The sequence below is a fragment of the Haemaphysalis longicornis genome, unplaced genomic scaffold, assembly GCF_048455015.1.
Source record: "Haemaphysalis longicornis isolate Haplotype H1 unplaced genomic scaffold, Haemaphysalis longicornis Haplotype H1 scaffold_3, whole genome shotgun sequence".
Classification (NCBI taxonomy): domain Eukaryota; kingdom Metazoa; phylum Arthropoda; class Arachnida; order Ixodida; family Ixodidae; genus Haemaphysalis; species Haemaphysalis longicornis.
The window spans coordinates 141,303,282-141,313,563 of record NW_027526335.1 but is presented as its reverse complement, the minus strand read 5'-3'; the positions used below and the strand labels follow the sequence as shown (position 1 = coordinate 141,313,563).

Sequence of the window (10,282 nt, the reverse complement as noted above, 5' to 3'; positions counted from 1 at the left end):
TGTGCCTTCGACCTGACTTGTGTGTCACCGTAATGTCAAATTCTTGCAATCGGAGGCTCCATCGAGCAAGTCGTCCAGCAGGGTCTTTCAAATTCGCCAGCCAGCACAGTGAATGATGGTCGGTGACAACTCTGAATGGGCGTCCGTACAAATATGGACGGAACTTCGTCACCGCCCACACCACCGCGAGGCACTCTTTCTCAGTCGCCGAATAATTCGTTTCCGCCCGGGAAAGCGTTCGGCTTGCATACGCAATGACTTGCTCGGCCCCGTTTTGTTTCTGAACGAGGACTGCTCCAATGCCTTTGTTACTAGCGTCGGTGTGTATTTCTGTTTCGGCGTCCTGGTCAAAATGCCCTAGCAACGGAGGCGTTTGTAGTGCTCGTTTCAGTTCGTCGAACGCTCTTTGCTGTCCTTCCTTCCACTCGAAGGCGACGCTTTCTTTTGTCAGGTAGGTAAGTGGGGCCGCTACACGAGAGAAGCTTCGGATGAAACGCCTGTAGTAAGCACACAAACCGAGGAACTGCCTGATGGTCTTCTTGTCGGTTGGAGTTGGAAAGGCAGCCACAGCGGCTGTCTTCTGTGGGTCGGGGCGAATCCCTTCACTGCAAATGATGTGCCCGAGAAACTTCAACTCCCGGTAACCGAAGCGACATTTTGTCGGTTTCAGCGTCAGACCCGCGTTCCTGATTGCCTGTAGAACTGCTCTGAGGCGCTGGAGGTGTTCGTCAAATGTGTTCGAGAAAATTACAACATCGTCAAGATAAACAAGACACGTCTGCCATTTCAGACCGACAAGAACAGTATCCATCACCCTCTGGAAGGTGGCAGGCGCAGTGCAAAGTCCGAAAGGCATCCTTTTAAATTCATACAGGCCGTCAGGTGTAATGAACGCCGTTTTTTCTCTGTCCCGTTCGTCAACTTCGATTTGCCAATAGCCACTCTTCAGATCTACTGATGAGAAGTAACGAGCACACCGTAGTCGATCAAACGTGTCGTCCACACGGGGTAGAGGATAAACATCTTTCTTAGTTACGCGGTTCAATCGTCTGTAATCGACACAGAATCGTAGTGTCCCGTCCTTCTTCCTCACCAGTACTACTGGCGCAGCCCAGGGGCTGTTTGAGGGCTGGATGATGTCATCTCGTAACATTTCTTGCACTTGTTTCTGTATAGCTTCTCGCTCCTTGAAAGATACTCTGTATGGCGATTGATGAATGGGATGCGTGGAATCTTCAGTGATTATTCTGTGCTTGGCAATGGCAGTTCGATTGACACCTTCAGTAGTCGAAAAACAGTCTTGAAACTCATCTAGTAGCCTGGTCAAATCGTCTTTCTGTTGCGACGAAAGCATTGGGTTTACGTCGAGCCCCACGAGTCCAGTCGAGCTTGCTCCTGGTGAACCTGCCTCTCCTATCACTGGTAAAACGTCGGAGAAATCACTGATGTCTTCGACGTAGCCTATTGCCATACCTTTCGTGAGGTGCTGCGGTTCGTCCCGAAAGTTTGTCACAAGAACTGTGGCACGACCATCTTGCAGTTGTGTGCCACCCCTTGCGACGCCAATGCCTTTTTCCAGGAGAAGCTGAGTATTGCATTCAACCAGGGCTTCGTGGCAAGTACTTGCATCAGTGCCAATAAGCAAGAAAACTCCCGAACGTGGAGGTACCCTCACATGGTCATCTAGAACTCGTGCCGTCGTGAATATCGGCCGCCGGTCTTCGGATGGCGCGACAGGTTTTCGAAGCGTCAGGCTGCTCTCACCAAGATCGATTATAGCACCGTACTCACACAGAAAGTCCATTCCGAGTATGACGTCTCTAGAACAGTTCTGCAGAACGACGAAATTCACAGGGCATGCCTCGCCATTAATTATAACACGAGCGGTACACTTTCCGATAGGTGCTATGAGATGTCCCCCGGCAGTCCGTATTTCAGGGCCATCCCACACAGTCGTCACTTTCCTAAGACGGCGTGAGAAGCTCCCGCTAAGGACGGAATAGTCTGCTCCAGTGTCGACGAGCGCAATGGCGTCGTAGCCGTCAATCATCACATTGAGGTTATTTGACACGGAAAAACGCATGCCGTGTTGAAGACCACCTTTACTTGACTCACTGCGTCCCACCGCCGCTGGAGGCTCTTCGCTAACTTTGCCGGCGGCAACCCCACCTCCCGGGGTTGCCGTGCCTAGTTTTCCCGCCGGGGCAGGGGAGAGGGGCTCTCACGGCGAAGTTGGCGAGCAGGAGACGCTGGGCGACGGGGTGACGGCGAACGGGATTCTCGGCGCTGAATCAGTGGCGGAGACGGCGGGCGGCGCAAATACTCGGCGATGTCCCGTGGATGCTGGCCGTATCTTGGACACGGGTCGTTCGGCCGATATCCGCGGAGTCCAAGTTCGCGGTAGGGGCAGTGGCGGTAGACATGATTGGCCTCTCCACAGTGGAAACACAAAGGTTGGTTGTCGGCCGTCCTCCACACGTCGCTTTTCCGGGGGCCGCGATGGGTTGTGGGTGCGTATTGTTGCGATGGTGGTTCCCGTCGTGTTGGAGCCAGGTATTGGCGAGGAATTGCGGGAGGTGAATTTTGGACTACGGCTGCGTACGTCAAGGCTGGCTGCTCAGGGACAACCTGGACAGGGGGTTCTGGCACAAGGGAGCGTCGCACTTCCTGCCGAACGACTTCCGCGATGTAAACGGATGCTGCGCGTTCAGACGATGGAAGCATCTTCGTCAATTCTTCCCGAATGATGTAGCGAATTGTGTCTCTAGTGCGTTCGGAGCCGCCAGTGGTCACGTCCAGTCGACTATCGGCCACGGAAGCCACGCAGGGGACGGCGGCGTTAAGTTCTTCCCGGATGATGCTACGAATAATGTCGCGAAGATTTCCGGGCTCGGCGGCAAGCGTTTCACGTTGGTTGTGCGCCAGTGTAGTGACACTGGGGCCGCCAGTGAGCCTGTGATAGTGGCCAGCTCTTGCCTGTAGCGCCCTTTCAATGTTTGTTGCCTCAGTAACAAACTCACTCACTGTCGTTGGGGGATTACGAATGAGGCCACCAAAGATGTCACTCTTCACACCTTTCATAAGAGTTTGCAACTTCTTTTCTTCGCTGGCCCGGGGGTCGGCGCGGGCAATCAGGCGGAGAACTCCTTCCACGAAGCTGGTGACGGTTTCATTTGGACCTTGGACCCTTGTCTGAAGGAGATCCTCGGCACGCTGCCGTCGGTACGGGTTCGCAAATGCCCGCTTTAGGTCGTCTTTGAAGATTTCCCACGATGCAAGTGAAGCTTCGTGGTTTTCGTACCAAGACTTGGCAGTCTCTTCTAGTGAAAAGTAGACGTTCTCCAGGCATTGCTTCGGGGTCCATCCGTTGTGGCGGGCGACCCGTTCGTAATACTGGATCCAGTCTTCCACGTCTTCAAATTGCTCCCCACCGAAGGGCATCGGCGCCCGAGGGGCGATGTGCATGTAGATGATTTGCGGTGCACTGGCTTCCGTCTGCTGGCCTTGGGAAGTCATGACGAATTTGGCCTTCGTCCTCGTTCCGTCGTGCAAGAGTCCAAATTCGGGTGGTTGATTTTGTAGACGTCGACTTGTACGTGGCTGGTCCTGATCCAGGAAGACGCGCCGTCCGGGGCTCAGAATTGGGCTTGCTGCACGGCGTGTCGGAGGGGTACGCTGCATGGGTTGCGATTACTCCGCACCTCCACCAGTTTTGTCACGGATGACAAGACGACAGATGGATAGAGTAGTGCAAAACAACTGTTTTAATTAGGCGAACTTGTGCCCACCGAACTGAAGAAACACGAACAGGGAGGCCGCCGTCGAGAAAGAGAGAGCGCTCTTTCACTGCGAACGCGTTCCTCGTCGATTGCTCCCACGTGCGTCCGCGAGCTGTGCCCTGGACGCCACTCGGCACACTTGCGCGTCCTACCCGGCGCAGAATCTTCTCGAACGCGGTCGCATGACGCGGCGCTGTTCCGTTGGTCGCTGGCACTCCCTGCTCTTACTAAAAATGAAACGCTTTGTCGGAGCGTGTGGCAGTTCCACTTACCGTACAGGAAACATATGAAAGTGCGACCGCAGTTGCATGAGCTGCGTCTCGACTATTCTTATAAATGAAGAAATTGGTCTCCCAGCGACTGTCACCAATTTTTTAACAAACCCGATCATGCTTTTGGGCAGCTTATATAGCTTAACGGCTGAAACATTCTGCCATGCAAAGTGGATTTGCTTCTACCTGGTTCGACAGCCATTGCCCGTCTGGATTCCTGCCACCCCCAGCACTCTGCGTGGTGTTAGAGCGATCCGTCTCACTCTGGACGCTTTTTTAACACTAAATGGCTGTGTTATCCGTTTTTCTTCTTCAAGGGCGCTGCGGAAGGCTACCCAAACGCAATTAAACTGGACAGTTAATCTCAGAGGACAACGTGGCAACTGAGAGTACGTTGGCTACAAAAATCCTCGTCTACCTACAGGGGCAGAATCAAGCATAAATCCCGCGTGCACCACTCCATAATGCGGGTGTGGCATTTCTCCGGGATCTTGAATACCACCTCTGTATTTCGAACGTGGTCGCACCGTCGTACTCCGCAGTGGGGCTGCACTCCTGAGGCCTGCACGTATACTTGATCACGCAAAGGCAGCGCTGCGTGCTCGTTAAGCAGAAAGACGACTTCAGCAGGGCCTTAGCATTACGACTATTTCTGATAGCGTAAACAGGTTAACTGTTGGCGCTCATAGGCAAATATGCAATGAACGCACTTTGGGAACCACATTTGTTGTGCAATATGCATACCCCATGTATTACACAAGTCATGCTACTACACACACTGCGAAGAACCACATGATAATCGAGCTAGTTCATCTCGCTGCACAAACTGGAACACTGCGGTGCCAGCTCAACACCGCCTTTATTTGGTCGGTGGAGTAGGGGGCAACAAATGAGTATGCTCAGAACAGCGTCCAGCGTAGTATATTTTACTCAAACTCCTGGTTACTCAGCATACATTTCGGATGAAAAACAACCACGGGCGATCTATCGGGAGCTGTAAGGGAGCGCGTTGGCTTCGGGCTCTTTCCAGGGCTCAGCAGTCAGGGCGAAATTGTGGGAACCCCGGGCATATGAGCCCGCGATACTCCGCTCTGGCCAATGTGATCGCAAAGAAGAACAAACACAGTCCGTGTGCTCCCAGTTTGGCACCGCATATCATGATTTCCAGGTTTTAGGAAGGGCCTATATTCAAACAATGATACTAAATTGCAACTCGAGGGAGGGGCCCACAGCCGGAACCGCATGCGGGTGTTTCGTTAGAGTTTTGGCAACATTATTTTGAAGTCATTATATGGATTATGTATTCTAAGTGGTATTGCAAATGGTATATCAATGCGTTACTATTCAGGGCTGTGGTGTACTCCAGTTACGTTTGTAAAGCGTATAATTAACATACCTTTAGCAAATTGAGGTGGTTGTTTACTCTCGCAATTTTCCCAGACTCGTACACTTTTAACGAATATATAACGATGAGGTTGCGTTTTTCTCTTCCTAGGTCGTTTCTTGCTTCTTGGGTTACTGACTTGGTGATACAAAAATAAAACGGGAGCGCTACATACAGCTCAGAAATGACGTATAGGATTGCGTGCTCATAAAACTATCCGAGGTAATGCGTGGCAATATGATGGTACTGAATTTGCTAAAACAATTGAAGCAGCTACAAGTCAGCTTTTAGCTTTGCTTCCATTCAATATCAGACTAAAGGATACAAGGTGCAGGATATATATGGTCTGTGAAGCTGGCAACCTTCAAGCTCGAGCCAATGATATTGAGGCTCGCGTGCCATTAATCTTTACACTGCCCAACCAGATCCACAAATGCTACATAATACTGTTAACCACTACAGCATTTCGTTATACTACGCTGCCTCTTCTTTAGTCGCCTCTGAAATACCCAACCCACCGGTTCGTGACAGTCAATCAACGATCACTCAACGAGCAGGTAAATAACAGCAAATCTGTCTTTTGTCCTTATTCCCTGTTGTGACCTTAGGGCAGTTTTGGCCAGAGGAGCCGAAAGGCATAGGGTGCAGCATTTCTATTCTACGTAAATAACAAAAAAGGTCGTGTTGTACAAATTTCACGGAAAACCAAGAAATTGGTGCGCAACGCTAATAAGATCGTTGTTAAAGGTTTTTAATTTTAAAGCAAACATTCCTAGATGAAAGGGTCACATAAAGGAAATGCGCTCCAAAAAGCGACAGTGTGGATCCTAATAAAGAGAGTATGGCCTTAATTGGTAGAAAAAGGTAAATATTCATCTGAAATCAAGATGCAGAAGAGAGAATGCTAGGAAGGAAGTTGTTTATATTATGTACTGGTGCGATAGAAACAATGAAATCTTTCACTTGAAACTTCGCACATTTTTCTGTAGTTGAACGAAAGGTTGATGGCAAAGCCTACATTTCCATTCCATGACTCCTCATATGACACATTCTCAGTTTTACTGAAACGAAATATTAGAATATTTCCTCGGTTGTCTGCTTTCGTCCCATTCTTCTCCATACCGTAGAAACGTGTTTGTTGCATCAACGAAGGCAACTTGGGAATTCCTGGCGCTGGTATTTTGTGCTAGAGAAAACAGCTGCCCCAGGAAAAATGAAATAAAGATCCTGATTTTTTTGTTATGGTATATAAACCCTTGTCTTAAGGGGAAGAGCTCACTGCTTTACAACTGCAATATTTCCGAGTTCTCGAACGAAACGTGAGGTTAAGAACCTTCGGCGAGCGTTACGGGGGTTTTATATCGGCGCCTGAGTCGTAAGTGAGCGAACAAAAACAAAGGAAACGTCGAGGAAAGATTGTAATGGTACGACAGAGAGGACAGTATACGGCACTTTCACATGATGTTCTAGGAAGCGACGCATAAGACAAGTGTCAGGGGAAACAGTGACAAGAATCTGGGGGGTGACGAAAAGCTGCGAGGTGATGGCTTGGCGTTGCGCCCCGTTCATGCTTTCGGTGATAACGCGGCCTCATCATAAAAAGAAGCTGCTTCGAGCCGTGATCAAGAAAACTGGAGATAGAGCTGCGCACAAATTTCGTATACAAAGATGCAGTAACCGTGAGCAATCTTTTGGCAAGCGTCACAGGTGCTTCGCTTTGTTGTGGGGCAAGATGATTTTGCTGTTTTACAGAATATTGCTTGTGAATTAGGGTTGTGTGAAAGTATTTATTAGTGTTATCAGACGTCAGGGGACACGGTTCATAACTTTTTATACATGGCCTGATTCGGCAATTGGAGTGACAATACTCTAAATCGGTTTAGTGGTGGGCATGGTCCTAGAGTGGCATCTGTGAAGACTTCTTTTCGAGTGGGTCACCAGTAAAGATCCGCATTCGAGAGCACAGCTTTATTCGGTATCGATGTTTATTACAATGTCACCCAGAAATAGAGGTAAAAAAAGTGATTTGATCAGTCACACACAATTGACAACGAACATGAGTAATTTCTTGTAAAGTCAAATGTTTGAGTAGAGCGAAACACCGTGATTGAGATTTCGTCAGCAGAACGAACACATCCTGCAAAACGTTTATAGTAAGCTCTTATAATAATTTCTTATAATAATCTCTTATCTCATGTTGCATGTCTTCTTGGGACAACACAAATCAAACTCACTTGGCACCATTTACAGCACACACAAAACCAAGCTTTAAGAATAATCACTTACAGCTATTTTTCATGTGATGCGTTAACTTTACTCCGCAGATTTATTATTTTGTCAATTGGCGATTTAAATAAATATTCTCTTTGCGTCCTAACTTATATTTTGTCAAGGAAACTTACCCATTTCCTTAATATCTAAAGATCAAATCCCGCATTTTGATCGCACTCGATTCTTACACCACAACAATTATCTCTTACCAAAATGTAGGACTAACTACGGCAAACTATCTGCGAACTTTTTGGCGACCTCATTCGGAAATTAAATACCCCCAACCTTTAAATCATCTCCTTCAATTTATTCTTTTAAGAGGCAGCTTCGCTGGATCATTTTGGCCTAACGATTGTTATGATTTACTTATATACGTGGTATGTTGATGAATTTCCCCCTTTAATTATCTTTTTGTATAATACTTCTGATTTTTAGTAACAATATTTGGCTTGATTGTGTAATCATGTTCTTCGTGTTTTTTTAGGATTGATACCGCTGTTAACCGCGTTTGGTGTACTTTTCGTTCGTACTTGTTGGTAGGAGGTCCCTCCCCAGTTCATGACTACGGGACGTGATAGGGTTATTTATGCACTGTACAGTTTCTACTGAAACAATAAACTGAAACTGAAACTGAAACACAGTCAGCATATTGAACAAGGTCGTTAAAATTATGTACCCCATTTAATTACAAGATGGCGCCTGTTTTTATGGTAGTACCAACATTTTTTGTGCAGGAGGGTTGTTGCTACTTTTAGGGGGCGAGTATTCTGGGGACTTTTTTAAACCTTGAGCTATAGTACTTTTTTCTTTTTTTTTAAGGAAGAGCAAACAGATATAAGCCATTCAAGGTGGGGTAGATTATGAAAAAATAGAGATCCCTTCGAGTCAAGCAGTCGTGCGAGTGTCTGCGTAATTGCGAGCGTAGAACCGAAGAGTGTCCTTTATTCACAGTTCTCATAATTAACTGTCACGTTCTCGCCCACATCCCGTCTTGCCGCCTATATTGGGTATTTTATTTACCTTCTTCACAAACCTAAAAATTTGTGGGTAATATTTACCCTCAGTCATCAGTGTTCTTGATGGTATCTGTCTCTGTATAAAATAAGGAGTTGATTCAAACTGGTGTATTAGAAACACAGCGGAATTTAAAAATAAAGCTGTATTACTCCAGTTACAGACTGTAGGCGGCTTGTTCCTCAAAGTATCAGCCACATGTCCAGGTAGCGTTATATTGTTACGGGACTAAGGTGGACAATGCCTGACAGCTCCTTGAACTAACGACGATGATGACGACGACGACGAAGTGCCTCGCGCGAACCTTGCGCGAGCTCTGTCATGGCCGCACTGTACATAATGTGAATAGATCGCTTCACTCCATCGCATCGTTCGTCTCATCTGTGTCCTGCCGCCACGTAACATTTTGGTGGAGTGTGCGGTGTCATCCCCATCCTGGCCTCCACATCGCATCGTCTCGGCCCGGGCGGAATCGTCGAGGAAACGTCGGCCGTGTCGGGCAGCCCCAGCCCACTGCGACGAGCATTCGACCACGTCCCCCGCCCCGTGACCCCAGCCCGTGACCAGCCGATGAAGACGAGCCGCTACATGCCGAGACAAAAGAACAGAAGCCGCGTCCCCAGCCTCTCGTCCGACGTGGTTCGAGTTCCTCCGACGGTCCGCTTCTGTCTTCAAGACATCGCTTTTGCGGGGCCAGGCATCATCACGTGCATCATCGTCATCGGTGGCGGCAGGTACATCTTCACTGTACCTTGTCATCGCATCGCTCATCCTCATCGCAATCCTCGCGTTGCCTCGGCCACGACCGGGTCGGTCGTCCTCGAACCGGGGGGTGATGTTACGGGACTAAGGTGGACAATGCCTGACAGCTCCTTGAACTAACGACGATGATGACGACGACGACGAAGTGCCTCGCGCGAACCTTGCGCGAGCTCTGTCATGGCCGCACTGTACATAATGTGAATAGATCGCTTCACTCCATCGCATCGTTCGTCTCATCTGTGTCCTGCCGCCACGTAACAATATTTTATGAAAGCTAACAGAGCTCTTAGTTCCACCATGCACAAACAGCATCAATCACCCGCACATTGACAAAGAAAGAGTGCCCTGGTGGAGGCAGAGGAAAGGTAGATACAAGGTCACGAAAAATACCCAGAAGTATTGTTGAGTGTTGTTGTTCATGGCGGCTATTGTGTAGAGAAGCGTTTGTGCTTTGTTTGCGGTACATTCGTGCCTGCACTCAGAGGGCTCTATTAGAGCACACATTCAAACTCTGCTCAGTCAACTCGGTTGCAATTGTTCAAATATGAATAAACTTACCGCATCTTTATTCAAGTGAACAAAGTTGTTTCACTTTACCTTGGCCACGTTATGTTTGGCGTAAATACATTTATAGATGAGTAACATTTTGAAGTGTAATGAAGTGTAAACACTTCATTCATGATTATATAATCAAAGTTCTGAATTTTTAATAAAATATTTCTGCGGGCATAATTTTACTGTGTTGATTCATATCGAATGGGTGCTTGAAATATGTATGTCGTAGATTCATGTTATGTATG

At 48.0% G+C, this 10,282-nt stretch overlaps 1 protein-coding gene across 1 annotated transcript; it reads right to left on the bottom strand.

Annotated features, from left to right (window-relative positions):
• Window positions 1–1,658: 1,658 nt before the first annotated feature.
• Window positions 1,659–3,681, bottom strand: LOC144173437 (uncharacterized). Its single transcript, XM_077701863.1, has 2 exons — window positions 2,937–3,681; window positions 1,659–2,846 (listed from the first exon to the last, which is right to left on the bottom strand). The coding sequence occupies exons 1-2, from the start codon at window positions 3,679–3,681 to the stop codon at window positions 2,188–2,190; spliced, it is 1,404 nt and encodes a 467-aa protein (XP_077557989.1). The 3' UTR covers window positions 1,659–2,187.
• Between the last annotated feature and the right edge of the window lie 6,601 nt (window positions 3,682–10,282).